General features: G+C 37.8%; 1 protein-coding gene across 5 annotated transcripts in view; it reads left to right on the forward strand.

Moving 5' to 3' along the window:
- Positions 1–11231, forward strand: part of PDCD6IP (programmed cell death 6 interacting protein) — a 66611-nt gene extending 55380 nt beyond the window's left edge. For 4 of the 5 annotated variants that reach the window (XM_021718627.1, XM_021718628.1, XM_008070169.2 and 1 more), the window contains 3 exons: positions 5067–5178; positions 6562–6749; positions 7650–11231. In XM_021718627.1, the coding sequence (XP_021574302.1) occupies positions 5067–5178; positions 6562–6749; positions 7650–7824 (475 nt within the window). In that variant the 3' untranslated portion in view covers positions 7825–11231. Of the gene's footprint in view, positions 1–5066; positions 5179–6561; positions 6750–7649 lie in introns of those variants that run through there. The other variant, XM_021718629.1, reaches the window with a different exon arrangement.
- The last annotated feature ends 5445 nt before the right edge of the window (positions 11232–16676 follow it).

Here is a 16676-nt window from a genome sequence, read left to right on the forward strand (position 1 = left end):
CTGGGCAGCGAGACCTCATCTCTACAATAAATCAAAAAATCAGCTGGGCGTGGTAGCGCATGCCTGTAATTCCGGCTACTCGGCAAACTGGCTACTCGCCAGAGCCCAGCAGGTCGAGGCTGCGGTGGCCGGGAGCGGCCACTGCACTCCAGTCTGGGTGACAGAGTGAGATTCCAACTCAAAAAAAAAAACAACAAAACAACATAGTAAGCAGAGTCAAGATAAGACAAACTAGAGAACCAATATTTTAAACTTATTCACAGGCTAATTTACCTTATTTGTAAAGTAACTACTTGAAATTAATAAGGAGAAAAAAATCTAGTAGAAAATCTAGTAGAAAATCGAAGAAAGGATGTAAACAGAGATTTTGCTTACAAGGAAATACAGGTGACTCTTAAACATAAAAAACACAACAAAAACCCCTCATTCTGTATAAAATCCAAATTAAGATTATGCTAAAATAATGTTTTTCCAGTTGTCAAGAATCTGAAAGCTTGATAATATGCTTTGTTGGCACATGGGGATATGTATTTTGTACACTGCCATGAGAATACAGGATGGTGCAGTTATAAAGGTCAGGATTACAAATTCCTTTCACTCAGCTGTTCTGTTTTTGGGAACCTATTTATTTCTGCATTGCTTATAGCAGTAAATAACAGAAACAAATCAAATGTCTGGGGTTGATGAAATAAATAAAACTACAGCTATGCAGTGAAAAACTATGCAGCTATTTAATAAAAGGAGATGCTTTCTATTTACTGATATGGAAAGATCTCTAAGATAAGTAGTTATGGTAAAAAGGAGACACAGAGCAGTGTGTAGGGTATGCTTTTTAGGTAAAAAGAAAGAAAATAATAAACATTTAATTTGACTTGTTTATGCACAAGGAAGTTCTGGATATTCTAAGGAAGAAATGTTGGAATATTCTCATTTTTAAATATTTTATATTTCAAATCTTTAGTTTGAAAATTAGATTTGTTACTATTTATATGTATATTTCTGTATTTATATTATGAAATAAATCAGTTCTGAGACAGTCATAAACTTGTCAGGCGTTTTCAGCTCAGTAATTGAAAGGCGAATGAATGATGGAAAAGTAGGCCATATATAAAGTTAGCTTTTACAAATCTCAGGGATGGCTCAGTTGGGGTGGCTCATGCCTGTAATCCCAGAACTTTGAGAGGCCACAGTGAAAGAATCGCTTGAGCCTGGGAGTTTAGCCTGAGCAACATAGACAGACCTTGTCTCTGCCAAAAATAAAAAAAATTAGCTGAGCATGGTGGTGCACACCTGTATCCAGCTACTGAGAAGCCTGAGGTAGGAGGATCATTTGAGCCTAGGAGGTCGAGGCTGCAGAGAGCTGGGATTGCACCGCTATACTCCAGCCTGGGTGACAGAGTAAGACGCTATCTCAAAGAAATAAAAGAAAATAAAAAGTCTGAGGGTTTATTTTGTTAAGGTTATTGTTAATACTCTGAGTCAAAATTCTTTAAAACTTTTTTATTAAATATAATATATAAAGGAGAAGTACATCTTGCTGAATTTTCACAAACTGAATACACCCAGGCAGCCAAGTGCTTGGATCAATACACCGAAAATGCATCCATCCATCCAATCTTGACTTTTCCCCAGGAAAACCACTATGCTCATTTATGACAGCATAGATTACTTTCTGCTGTTAAAAAGAATCGTTCATAGACCTTTTTATGACTGACTTGCTCAACATTGTATTTGTGAGACTCATCAGTATGGTTGTGTGTACTTGTAGGTCTTTTATTCTCATGTCTTGTATATGTATTTCCTTGTGTGACTATATTAGAAGTTATTCTACTTGTTGAATATTTGAGTAGTTTCTAGTTGCTATTATGTATAGTACTGGCATAAACTTAAAACACAACTGTCTAGAATTGTTAGTAGCAGTAAAAGAATAGAAACATATCAGATGCCTGGTTCTGGTTCCATTAATCAAGCTACATTTATATGGTGAAATACTATACAATGACATATGCAGTTAAAAATGTAAAATTTAAAAAAAAGGAAATGTAAAATTTCTACTAGCCACTGTAGAAAAATAAAAAGAAACAGGTGAAGTTAATTTTAGTAGTATATTTCATGTACCCAACGTATTATCATTTAAAAATATAATTAATGTAAACATTATGAATGAGGTTTACTATTTTTCCCCACACACAGTCTCAGAAATCCAGTGTGTATTTTATATTTACAACACATCTCAGTTCAGACTAGCCACATTTCAGGTATCTGTAGCCACCTGTGGCTAGTCGTTACTTTATTAGGTAGTATAATCATTTTGGTAAGCATTTACCAGCAGTGCTGTTGGGTGTATATCTAAGAGTGGAATTGCTGGGTCATAGGTCTGTGTGTGTTCAGCTTTAGTTGATATTGCCAAACAGTTTTCTGGATTTTTTTTTTGAGTTGGAGTCTCACTCTGTCACCCAGACTGGAGTGCAGTGGCCGCTTACGGCCACTGCAACTTCGACCTGTTGGGCTCTGGCGATCCTTCTGCCTCAACCTTCCAAGTAGCTGGAACTACAGGCGCGCGCTACCACACCTGGCTCATTTTGATTTATTGTAGAGATGAGGTCTTGCCAAGTTGCCCAGGCGGGTCTCGAACCCACGGGCTCAGGCAATCCATTCACCTCAGCCTCCCAAAGGCACGGGATTACAGGCTGAGCCACCAAGCCCGGCCAGTTTTCTGGTTTATATTCCTCCTAGCAATATACAAGTGTTCTGGTTGTTCCATATTTTGGTGGGTATATAGTGTTATCTCTTTGTGGTTTTATTTTTTATTTTTCTGTCCATTTTATATACTTATTAGCTAGAGACTTTGATTTTTACATTTTGTTTTAAATGAAATTTCATCAAAATTTTAAGGAGTGCAAAAGGAATGAATATTTTACTCTGAACTTTGCTGTCTTTTCAGTAGTAGTTGAAATATTAATGTTATTAATGATGATTGTTGGGCATAGGGATACTGTGATATTTTATCTCATGTATTTTTGCTTTTTTATTGGTCTTAATAACTTAATTATTAGTAAGTGGCTAGAAAATTCTCATTTGCCCTATAAATGTTTTATTTATTGCAACCATCCTTAGAGTTTATCAAAGAAAAAAAATGGTATTGTGTTAAAGCTTTATAATATACATATATTTTTCAAATATTTCAAAATCTGACCTTTTAGAATTTTGATATGATTAAAAAGTTCTGGTTTATTTTTTAAACAGTTATTTACTTACATTAAGAAGTAGTTTTTGGTTTTTCGATGAATATATATTAGTTTTTTTTTTAATCTCTGGAATCATCAGATCGCTTTTTGAGAGTGCAAGTGGGGTGTGGGAGGTGTGGGTGGTACATCAGGCGGCAGGTACTATCTCAGACGTTTTGGGACACATCATATTTACTTCTCTGTGTACATTAATCAGTGCAGTGAGAGGTTGATTAACACCATGTATTATATAGAGTCCATTTTACATTAGGTATTATTTAGTGAGATTTTGGAATAGATCCCAATTTACTGTTAGAGGGGACTTTAAATTTTTTCCCTAATTTTTCGTATTAAACTTTATTGATCTTTTCAATAATATAGCTTTCTTGAGGTTACCTTGATGACAGATTATGAATTATCTTTTGACATAAAATATTACAGTGTCACATTTCTTTGAATATCTTCAGAAATTTTTTCTCTAGAAATTTTCATAATAGCTTGCCTAAAGGTTAGCTTTCTTACTTATTGTGTTTTCCATAAATATTGATATCATACAGTGATTAAAATATTAGGTGGCTATGAGTGGTTTTAATTTTCTGATAACTTTTAGGAAGCTTATATTAGGAGGTCTTTGTTTTTGTTTTTTTAAATCTAGAGACTATCTTTTATTAGAGAGTGGGTAGTCTTTTAGGATTATTTGCCCAGTTTGACATATTTCTTACTCTAGCTATAACTCTGACCTCTGAAACAGTTTACCTTTTCCCCCATCTTCAAAAATACAATAAGATAATAACTTCATTTTACTAAGCAGTAGGAATAAAGATGATTTAAGTTCTTGTCAAGAATAGAAATGTAGTATATTTTATTTTTTCAGTCTTACTCTTTTTTTAAAAATTGATAAATGCTAGTTGTACATATTTATGGGGTACATGGGATCTTTTGATACATGCATATGATACATATAATGATCAAATCAGAGTAATTGGGATATTCATTATCTCAAATGTTTATCATTTCTTTCTTTCTTTTTTTTTTTTCTAAAGCAGAATTTTTTGAGAGGACAGAAAAGCTCCCACAGTCGGAGGGGACCCGAAGGGGTTGCCCTATCGTTTCTTTCTTATTGAGAACATTCCATATCTTTTCTTCTAGCTGTTTTGAAATATACAATAAGTTATTGTTAACTATATTCACCCTATGATGCTATTGAACACTAGAACATATTCCTTTTATCTAACTGTACTATCGTAGCTATTAACAAACCTCTCTTCATCCCTCCCTCCCCCCACTCTCTCTTGCCTCTCGTAACCATTGTTTTGTTCTCTACCTCCATGAGATCAACTTTTTAAATTCCCATATATGAGTGAGAACATACACTGTTTGTCTTTCTGTGCCTGGCTTATTTCACTTTATATAGTGCCCTCCAGTTCTATCCATGCTACTGCAAATGACAGAATTTCATTCCTTTTTATGATTGCATAATATTCCATTGTGTATATATAACACATTTTATTTATCCATTCATCTGCTGATGGGCTCTTTTGTGAATAGTGCAGATACCTCTTTGATGTACTAACTTCCTATCTTTTGGATATATACCTAGCAGTGGGATGTTGTATCATATGGTAAAACTATTTTTAGTTTTTTTGAGGGACCTCTATACTGTTTTTTTTATAGTGATTGTACTAATTTGAAGTATAGTATATTCTAAAATACTATCATTGTTTGGCGTCCATTTTCTATGTTTCATGTGTGAAGAAAAGAAAAATAAGAGAAAGATTTGGTATTTTATGTGTGCTAATTTTTTCACTGTGTTAATTTTAACACTTTGTCTTTAATAAGGGACTTGCAACAAAGCATTGCCAGAGAACCTAGTGCTCCTTCAATCCCTACACCTGCATATCAGTCCTCTCCAGCGCCAACTCCTCCAACTCCTGCGCCAAGAACCATGCCGGTTAGTAAGCAAATACATTTTTAAAATTGAGGTTTTCCATTAGTGACAGCTCGCCTGCTCTAAAAGGCAAAACATACTTTACATTGGAATAATCTAGTTAGGGGGCCAATCTCATGTTTTGCAGAAACATCATTCATTAATTCCTAACCAAAAATGTTTAACGTGAGTCTAATCAAGCCTTTAGAACTATTTGTTTGCGACAAATACAGTCATAAAATAAGAAATTAAACTGTGCCATTAGGAAAACAATTGGACAAATCTAGAACATGGGACATTATATGAGATACCTGGGTTGGTCTTTTCTAAAAGTTGATGTCAATGATAGAAAAAAAGGGGGCATATTCTAGATGAAAAGAAATGAAAGATTCATTGCAATCAAATGCAGTATATGAACCATCATTTGCTTTTGGTTCATAAATGATAGCTGTAAGAGCTTTATTTATAATAGGCCACAGTGGCTCATGCCTATAATCCTAGCACTTTGGGAGGCTGAAACGGGAGAACTGTTTGAGGCCAGAGGCTTGAGACCAGTCTGGGCAACAAAGTGAGACCCTGTCTCTACAAAATAAAAATAAAAATGAGCTGGGTGCAGTGACACACACCTGTAGTCCCAGCTACCTGGGGAGCTGAGGCAGGAGAATTGCTTGATCCGAGGAGTTCGAGGCTTCAGTGAGCTGTGATTACACTACTGCACTCCATCATGGGTGACAGAGCAAGACCCTGTCTCTTAAAATAAAAAGAACTTTTTTGTGTGATAAATAGGGAAAATTGAATCTGGAGTAGATATTTGGTGATATTGGGGAATAAGCACTAATTTTCGAAGGATGCAAAGGATATTATGATTACGTAGGAGAATGTTGTTCTAGGACTTGAGGATAAAGTCTTTAGGACTGGTGTCATGAAGCTTGCAATTTGCTTTCAAATGATTCTGCAAACATATAGATAGGTAGATATAGCTGTAGATAAAGCAGATATGGCAAAATGTTAATAGTTATTGAATTTCATTGGTAGATGTGTGATTGCTTTATATATTATTCTTTTAAAGTTACCTGGTGCTTGAAAATTTTCCTACAAAGAGTTTGGGGACTGGGGGGAGTTTAGGGTAATAAACCATGTCACACTTCTTCCTTTCACCTCAAATGTCCAGCCATTAGTGGAAGCAGCAAATGATTAAATATTGGGCATCAGGAAAAGAGCGATGGCTACTGATTGGAGAATTGTTTCTCAACTGTGGTACATTTCTAGAGTAACAAGCCTACATTTAAGAATGGAAACCAGAAGTACATTTGGTTGATTCTAGAATTTCCTATATGCCTTCATTTGTTTTAATTAATAGCAATTTGAGAGAAATATGAAACATCTCATGCTGACTTTTTCTTACAGCCTGCTAAGCCCCAGCCCCCTGCCCGGCCTCCGCCTCCTGTGCTTCCAGCAAATCGAGCCCCTTCTGCTACTGCTTCAGCTCCAGTGGGGACTGGGACTGCTGCACCAGCTCCATCACTGACCCCTGGCTCAGCTCCCCCTCCACAGGCCCAGGGACCACCCTATCCCACCTATCCAGGATACCCTGGGTAAGGCTGCAGCATTTATATCCCAATGAGTTGGCAAATGTTTCTAGCTCTGGCTAACCTTTAAAAAACAAGGTCACTCTTCTGTAAATGGAAGTGTCATGAATGAACAAGGTACACTGTCAGCTTATTCAGAAATAAAAATAATGTAATGGTCGGTTATATAAGTAGTAGGATGGCTTTTTCCCAGGCTTTTAGAATTTATGTTTTTATATTTGGCATATCAGGTTTATATTAAACATATCTCTATGTAGAATGCTGCTTTATTTAGGTGATAAACAGGCACCTTTTCAGAGCCTAGCATAGCAAAACTAATAAGGTCTTGTTTACATCTTTGTACTTTGAAATTCTGGCATTTAGTAAACTGTTGAACAGAAACTGATCTAATTGTAGAATGCACTTTCTTAAAGGTTACCCCTCTTTGTGGTAATTTCTTAATCTTAAAAATCCAGACATTTAACTACCTTTTAAGGTGTACTCTAAATTTTACTTAGTACATTTTGTCTTCCAAATATCAGAACTTTGTAAATAGTAAATTTATGTGCATTGCAATGACTATTGAGTCTTGTGAAAAATATATTTAGATTATTTGTTTTGCCACATAAAAATGGTGTCACCATTTTTATTTTTTAAGAGTTGAATATTTCGTCTTATTAGCTTCAGTAATATTTTCTAGATAGTATTAAACACTTGATATTCTTTCATTTTAATTAATAACAGGATAAAAATGCTTTTCTCTAAGTGTCTTGAGACAGTTTTTTTCTCTCCACTGTTCTTTATAAACTGAAAAATAGAGAAAAATAGCTTTCCTAAAAAAACTTAGTTTTATTATAATTATTGTATGTTTTATTTTTTAGTATTTGACTTACCAATCCAGTTTTTTTGTTTTCTTGTCCCCATCAGGTATTGCCAAATGCCCATGCCCATGGGTTATAATCCTTACGCGTACGGCCAGTATAACATGCCATATCCACCGGTATATCACCAGAGTCCTGGACAGGCTCCATACCCAGGACCCCAGCAGCCTTCATACCCCTTCCCTCAACCCCCACAGCAACCTTACTATCCACAGCAGTAATATGTCTGCTCAGAAGCTCACCTGGCTCAGATCAGAGGGAAAGAAATGCCAACCCGGCAATAAGTGTACTAAACTCTACCTTCTGGTTAATATAATGTACTCTACTGTACTGAATGCAGTGTATAATTTCTGTCTGCGGCTAAAAGCTGAAAGCTGTGCCCCAGCTCCACATTTGATTACACATGTGAAATTTGCTGCTGTTGCAGTATAAACACTAGATATAATAGGATTTGAAATAAATTAAAGTTCACAAAAATTGCAAATGAGAAATTAAACCTGCAAGTGAAACATTTGAAATTATTATACTTTCTATATAAGACATGGTTGGGACATCAGGTACTTATAAAGATGGCTTAAGTACAGATATTCAAGAAAACTAAGTTTTATTTCTCTTTTGGTTTATTGATTTGGTTTAATTTCCATTATACTATTTTGCATAATCAAGGAATTGTAAATCTTATAATTTAAAAATAAATTACTTAAGAACAGTTGTCATTGTTACGTTTTGTCATTGATTCTCATTACTGTCTAATTTCTTTCTGGTATAAGTCTCTCATTTTGTATGTACATAATTTAAGCAGATACTGTGTTTAAGTGCATGAATAGTGCAAGGTAATAGGTTCAAGGACATTTTATAGGGAAACCAAAAGAATAGTATCATAATTTATCTTTCCTATACCAATTAGTAAACTAATCTTGACATTTATTTTGAAAAGTCCTATAATGTGGAAGAAACACACACTTGCTACCAAAGATTCTTCAACTAAATATACAAATACATATGTGTATTTAATGTTATATTGTTAGCTTCTCCAAGAAATTGATGCAAATTCTGGTAATAATTCTTTCATTTTTTTCCCCCATAACCTACTGAAAATAAATACATGTCACTAGCAATACTGTCTAATGTAATAGCATTGTTTGGGGGAAAATTTACTGTACCCTTTTACTCCTTTTTTTTCCACCTTACTGTCTTAAGTTAGTAATATTTAATGCACAATGTATATGAATAGATAGATCTAAGACCTCTCAATTTTTTTGTTTCTAAAAGATTAGACTATTTTATAATTCAGGGAACACACAAAGCAATTGTTGGGAGCATATGTCATTTCTGGAATAGGCTGTGTATTTAATATTAATCTGCTATTAAGTTATCTAATCACTGTATCAACCTCAGTAAAAATAGCGAAGACATGCATTAATGAATGAGAAAATGAGAAAGGAATGAGTTGTCTTACTTCACAGCGGGATCTCTTCTGTGTGAGGCTTGTCCTGAACACATTAGGTGTGTGAGATTTCCAATGAATCTATTTATGTTTATTTTCTGAGTTTTAATGCTTACCTTTTCTTGCATAATTGTTTCATTTTAATGATACTGTCACTTGGTCCACTATTGTTTTCATTAACAGTTTGGATATATGTTTTAAATGTTCAACTGAAGATATGATTGTAAAAGGGAGTGAATTGGTTTAAAAAAATGTGTATTTAAAAAAAAATTTGTTGTATGAAGAAAACAGGAAGGCATGTTAATTCAATATACATGACCTTGGGTTACATGGAATACTGAAACTGGTTTAAAGTCCAGTCGTGAAACCTTGGCAAAAATAGATTTTTACTTATCATTGCTAAGTTTTAATACTTTGGATTCATCAACATGTGTGACATGGGCTTGTTTGACTCTTCTGTAAATGGCATTTAAGTTCTCCATTCTTATTGCTTGAGATACCTTACACTAACATAAGACACTCAGTGAGAGTTAGGAGTTTTCCAAATCGCTAGTTTATAAATTCTAGTTACTAATGCAGAAAAAAAGAAAAAAACAAAACAAAATTGGCCTGAATATTCTCTTGGGGAAAGAGGGCACTAATGGAAAGTGTAAGTGCATCAGAGGGCCAAAAAAGAAGTGTGAGACCTTTTAGCCCATTCCCTTTGTGAAGCTGAGCCTGCTGAGAGCATAGGAAGGTCTTTCAGAAACTCTGGGAAAGGAGGCCCCACGGCCTCTTGGGGCAGAGCACACCTGACTCTCTTGACTTAGCATAACGGTTTAAATGTGGCAGCCCAGACCCATTCCTTCTTGTCAGTTCAGTCACTCTTTAGGTAGGTAGTTTCTTTCTGGTCACCCATGTCTGGGTACAGATGACCAAGTTTGTGCAGCTGTTTATTGTTGGGTTTCATAGGCCTATCTAGTTTCATTGAGGTGACTCATGAAAAAAAGCTTCTTTTATATCTAACAATCTAACAAGAGGAAAGCTCTCAGTGGGATTGTTACTGAACTTTAAAAAAATCCTTTGCTCAGCTTTTCCTGTTCCAGAAAATACCCTCAAAAGTTGTTACGAATAATGTTATTGATTTGGAGTTGGAAGGACTCTGTCGTTCGGGTATGTTGTACCCATGTTTATAATTAGGCTTTTAAATTATCTTCCTAAACTAAGGAAAAGAAATCATCCCCAGACCATTTATGTTGAGTGTTGGAATACTATTTTAAATTTGATGATACTTCAAGTAATGAAGTTCTGCATAGAGGAACTAGTCAAAAGTGGGTGAAAAACTCTAACTTCTTATTCCTACATTGGAGACAGATGGCATGACTTCTCAGCTAGTATAAAGTATTGGCCCAAAGAGAGTTACTCCTGTGCCAGTTGGTACTTATTCTCAGTTAAGAGCAGTCATAGGTCACGGCCAACCAATCAATCTTTGCAAGATATCCCTGTGACCATACTCCAAATTCTTGGCAATTTATAGTCACTCTTCCAAATCTAAGAGTTACAGAAAAGAGTGGACTTCATAAAACCTTGTGTTCCTAATGTTCTGTCCCCGTCAGCAGCCTTTCTAGTCAAAGCAGATTTAAAAAGATGTTTTCAATTAGAGCGTTAGAGTTTACAAAAGTGCTTTGTATATGTTTTCTAATTTCAGAAACAGGATAAAATGCGATTTGTTAATAAGTAAGTTTCAGTTTGCTGGTGGGGAATTTTTGTTTCAGTATCTCTTGAATTTTGCCTACAACTAGTGGCATTTTATTTTTTAAAGACTTGCCATTATTAGTTGATCCACAGTACAGAACAAGATACAAAGGAAAAAACCCTGATATGTAGTGTTATATTGCTGGATTAAAAATAGACTTTAGGACTAACAAGTTGAATATACGATTTACATGGAGGCGTAAAGAAGGACAAATTATATTTTTAAAGAAAGAGAATATTCAGGCTTTATTTCTGGTATGAAGTTTATATTTTTAAAAAAAATCCTATATTATCACACCAGAGATTTTAGATTCTTTTCTGGTTAGAAACATTGCTGGTAGTAGGATTATATTTTTATTGTATTCATTTCTCTTAGGGGGAAAATTGTAAAGAAACAAAAAGGTTCCAGATGAATGTATCCTAGAAATAAAAGTTGAAAGATTCTTACTTCCTTGGAGTATGAACTCTTATTTAAAGTGTTTACCCTTCAGCTTTATAGTTTCCCTAATTTCTTTGACAAATGGTGGGTTGGAAAATTTTTGAAAAATGCCCAGTTTGACTAAATGCATGAGACTACAAGAGGAAGATGATGTTCAATTTTTTTTCTTTTTTACAGCTGTCAATACTTTAACTGTCATGGATGGACCCAGCTTTTCATTATTTAAGATTTACTCCAGTGCTTTCAGATGAGTTTTGAAACTTGAAACTTTCTTCAAGTGCCGTTTTCCAGGTTAATTTTTGGAAATGATCAGCAAGATTACCCATAGTTCAGTGACGAGGGGAGGGGATGGACTCTGGGGCAGTCTGAGCGAAGGTGGCTGAGTAGCTGCTGGCATGGCCTGCTTCGGGGTTTGCCACTGTGGCTGGGCAGGATTGGTTTAGGTCTGCCAGTGAGCATGCACCAGAGAGCTGTAGGCCACAGGCTTCTGCCAAGCAGTGTCCCCGCCTGCTGACAGTCTTGCCCCAGACCGGGGCATGTCGAGTTGTCTGCCTGTGCTGCTCATTGGTGCTCTGCACGGGCCCCTGGTTTCTGTCAGTTCTGTGCCTCCTGATAGCTTTCTGTTTTGCTTAGCAAGTTTAAGTCCTTTTCAGTTACTGAACACCATGTCCTACAGACAAATAGGTTTAAGTCCATTGCCATTGTTTTCATGTTTTCCTGTATCTTTTTTTTTTTGAGTTGGAGTCTCACTGGAGCCCAGACTGGAGTGCAGTGGCCGCTCCTGGCCACCGCAACCTCGACCTGCTGGGCTCCGGCGATCCTTCCACCTCAGCCTTCCAAGTAGCCGGAATTACAGGCATGCGCTACCATGCCCAGCTGATTTTTTGATTTATTGTAGAGATGAGGTCTTGCTGCCCAGGCGGGTCTCGAACCTGCGGGCTCAGGCAATCCACTCACCTCAGCCTCCCAAAGGCGCGGGATGACAGGCTGAGCCACCGAGCCCGGCTGACTTATTTTCTTGTATCTTTAACAAATTGTTTTAAGCTTTACACACGTTGAAGCCCATGTGATTCAGATTCACATCCATTATGTCTATTGTGAACAAGCAGGGGCCCTTTTACACCTTGCGGTATACTTGTTAATATCACCACACTTGTTTTTGATTCATTAGCAGATTTTCTAACCTAATATGTGCACTCCCTCCCCTTTAGTTTTAGATATTAAGATTTAGTTATTTGACTCCATCTTTTTTGTAATCTAATAGATGTTTAACAGTTTTCATAAAATTAGAATTTATATGCTCTTTTAACATTTTTGGTATATAACTATTTTGTCCTTTTTCATTTCATTGTTTGGGTGATGCTTCATCTTTTCTAGTTGTTTGAGACATTAGTTATTACCTACAATTTTTGAGAGCATCAAAAATTCTTCTTTCCCGTCTCAGCCAAATCTTTTTTCTTAAAATGTAGGGCAGTGTGTGTGTGTGTGTGTGGGATATTAACAGGGTTTAGACCCATATTACTAATGCACTATTATTTTTACATTACTTCGTCTCTTGATTATAATTGTTGACTTTTGTATTCAGTTTTTGTTATTCAATTTACAAAATATATAAGCATGGTCTATGATAGCTTTGGATAGAGCTAAGCCTCCTCTCTTTTCCCTTCTGGGGGTGGCCTTTGGGCATTGCGGTCTCTCTTACACCTGTCTCCCTCAATGCTTCTAGTCTTGTGGAATTCTCTTGCCAGTAGATGCCAGTGATTCCAGATAAGGGGCTTCCTAAGGGGCCAGTGTCTTCTTTTTCCATGGGACCCTGGAAGAAAGGGGGTGAAGAAGAATGGACCCTTCGACCTTCACCAACCTACCACAGTGGATTGGGCTGCGTAATATGTTATTTTAAAAATTAGTATGTTTTCTGGGCTGGGCGTGGTGGCTCAGCCTGTAATCCCAGCACCTTGGGAGGTGAAGGCAAGAGGATTGCCTGAGTCCGGGGGTTCGAGACCAGCCTGGGAAACTTGGTGAGACCTCATCTCTACAGTAAGTTACAAAAACTAGCCAGGTGTGTTAGCGTGTGTCTGTACTTCCAGCTACTTGGAAGACTGAGGCAGAAGGATCGCCTGAGCCCAGCAGGTCAAGGCTGCGGTGGCTGTGAGTGTGCCACTGCACTCCAGCCTGGACAGCAAGAATGAAATTCCAACTCAAAAAAACAAACCAAAAATTAGTATATTTTCTGAATAGTCGATAACACATGGTATAAATTTCAAAAGACAAAAGAAGGTGTGTAACAAAGAATGTGTCCTTGCACCTGTCCCTTGACCCAGTTTCCTTCCTTGGAGACATCTCTGCTGCCAGTGCGCACAGTTCATACTGTATAGATTTACCAGCTCCCAGAGCAGGTATGTAGTGACCCTCTGTGGAAGGACAGTGACAGTTGCATCTAAAACCATTGGCCCTGGCTTTTCTGTTCGCTGAGACTGAAAAATGCATTTTAACTAGAGAGTTAATTCTCATTTCAGCTACACTTGGCATTTTTAACCACACTAAACCATGACACATACTGAATCACCACTAATCTCTAATCCCACTATGCTCTATGTTTTTCCATAATTATCCAAAGCATGTATCACAGTTTTTGATAGAGATTGGCATTTTAGATTGATCATTAAATAATTTTTCAGAAAGGAAACCGAATCATAGAAAACAACTGTACCCAGAAAGAGAGCAGAGCGTGATCACATTAAATTCCTTTCGACATTGTCATAGACAGAAAAATGACCTCTTAAATATGTCTATGTTCTGTCCTGTCTTAAATATGTTCTATGTTAGGCTACGTGGCAAAAGAGAATTGAGGTTGCTGCTCTGCTGTCTTGAAAGTAGGGAGATTATTCTGGATTATCCAGCTGGGCCCAGTGTAATTTCCAGTTCCTTAAAAGTGGAAAGAGGAGATGGAAAAAGTCGAACTAGAGACATGGCCGGATGAGAATGACTGCCCAGGGCTGCTGGCTAAGAAGATGGAAGGGGGGTGCCTTGAGCCACAGAAAGTGGGCAGCCTCTGGAACCAGAGACAGGGAAGGAAGCTTCTCCCCAGGAGCCTACAGGAGGAAGGCTTACACAGCTTGCCAACACCTTGGCTTTAGTTCAGTGAGACTCATTTTGGACCTCTGACTTCCAGAACTGAAAGATAATACATTAGTGTTGTTTTACGCCACTACATTTGTGGTAGTTTGTTACAGCAATTGGTAGAAAATGAATTATGCTCAGTTGGTTTATTAGCAGATAATTTCCTAATTTTGCTCCCTGGGTTTTACTGGATATACTGTATCCTCTAGCTTCTCTCTTTGGCAGAAAGGTGGAGATTTACAATATGGTGGTGACTCCACAAGGGCTGTGTAGGCCCAAGTGGTGGCTTCACATTTCCCTTCACTGAAAGAGTATTCGCTTCCTAAAGGAAGGCGCACTTTCTTTCTTTCTTTTTTTTTTTTTGAGTTGGAGTTTCACTCTGTCGCACAGACTGGAGTGCAGTGGCCGCTCCCGGCCACCGCAGTCTCGACCTGCTGGACTGCGGCGATCCTTCCATCTCAGCCTTCCAAGTAGCTGGAACTATAGGTGCGCACTACTACGCCCGGCTGATTTTTTGATTTATTGTAGAGATGAGGTCTCACCAAATTGCCTGGGCGGGTCTCGAACCCACAGGCTCAGCAATCCACCCACCTTGGCCTCCCAAAGCGCGGGATTACAGGCTGAGCCACTGAGCCCGACCTCTTTCTTATTTCATATTTTGCTTTCTCGGGGGTTCTTTATGTTATCCTCTTTCCATATCAGCTTATGAGGGAAAATACAATGCTGACGGAAGTGAGGCAAATGCACAGGGGAAGGCACTTTAAAACAGACTCTAGTGTTGTAGAAGAAAATGCCCGTCACTAAATTACTTTTTTTCTTATAAGAAATGTACACAATTTTTAACCATTAAAACTGAGGCTTTTCTCCAGCAGATGTCTATCTTTAGTCAAATTACCTGATAATATATGAACTTCTTTTTTTTTTTTTTTTGAGTTGGAGTCTCACTCTGTCGTCCAGACTGGAGTGCAGTGGCCGCTCCCGGCCACGGCAGCCTCGGCCTGCTGGGCTCCAGCGATCCTTCCGCCTCAGCCTTCCGAGTAGCCGGAATTACAGGCATGCGCCACCACACCCAGCTGATTTTTTGATTTATTGTAGAGATGAGGTCTCACTGCCCAGGCGGGTCTCGAACCCGCGGGCTCAGGCAATTCACTCACCTCAGCCTCCCAAAGGCGCAGGATTACAGGCTGAGCCACCGAGCCCGGCTAATATATGAACTTCTAAAAAATTAACAAGACTTCTTTTTAAGAGCAGTCTTAGACTTACAGAAAATCAAGCAGAGACTGCACATAGTGGCTCACGCCTGTAATCCCAGCACTTTGGGAAGCCAAGGTGGAGGATTGCTTGAGTCCAGGAGTTCAAGACATAGGCAGCATAGTGAGACCTCGTCTATACAAAATATATAAAAATTAGCCAGGTGTAGTGGTGTGCATCTATAGTCCCAGCTACTTGGAATACTGGGGCAGAAAGATTGCCTGAGCCTAGGAGGTTGAGGCTGTAGTGAGCCATGATTGTGCCACTGCACTCAAGCCTGGGCAACAGAGTGAGACCTTCTTAAAAAAAATTGAGCAGAAAGTACAGAGTTCCCTTATACCCCCTTACTCATCCCCCCCCCCGCACTTTCTCCTATAAGTACCTTCTTGTATTAGTGGGGTTTACTGGTTACAGTGGATGAACCAGTATGTATACATACTGGTTAGTTATTATTAAGTCCATGGTTTACATTAGGGCTCATTCTCTGTGTTGTATAGTCTATGGAGTTTTGCCAAATACATAATATCATGTATGTATCATTACAGTGTCATACAGAATAGTTTGTCCTAAAAATCCTCTGTGTGCCTCTTATTCACTGCTCTCCCCTTCTTCCAACCCTTGGCAACCATGATCTTCTTACCCTCTACGGTTTTGCCTTTCCAGAATGTCATACTGTTGGAATTATACAGTGTGTAGCCTTTTCAGGCTGACTTCTTGGTGTCTATATAAGTTTCATTCATGCCTTTTTGTGGGTTGGTAGCTAACTTCTTTTAAGTGCTGAATATTATTCCATTGTATGAGCATACTAGATATATCACAGTTTGATTACTTTTCTATCTTTTGAAGGGCAGCTTGGTTGCTTCCATGTTTGGTGATTATGAATAAACATTAATATGAAGGTTTGCATGGACATAAATTTTCAACTTATTTGGGCAAAAACCTAGGAGGCTGTTTTGTTTTGTAAGAAAATGCCAGCTGGGTTCGGTAGCTCAGCCTGTAATCCCAGCGCTTTGGGAGGCCGAGGTGAGCGGATTGCCTGAGCCCACGGGTTTGAGACCCACCTGGGCAACTTGGCGAGACCT

Source organism: Carlito syrichta, unplaced genomic scaffold, assembly GCF_000164805.1.
Source record: "Carlito syrichta isolate Samal-C Ts95f unplaced genomic scaffold, Tarsius_syrichta-2.0.1 Scaffold313175, whole genome shotgun sequence".
NCBI classification, from domain to species: domain Eukaryota; kingdom Metazoa; phylum Chordata; class Mammalia; order Primates; family Tarsiidae; genus Carlito; species Carlito syrichta.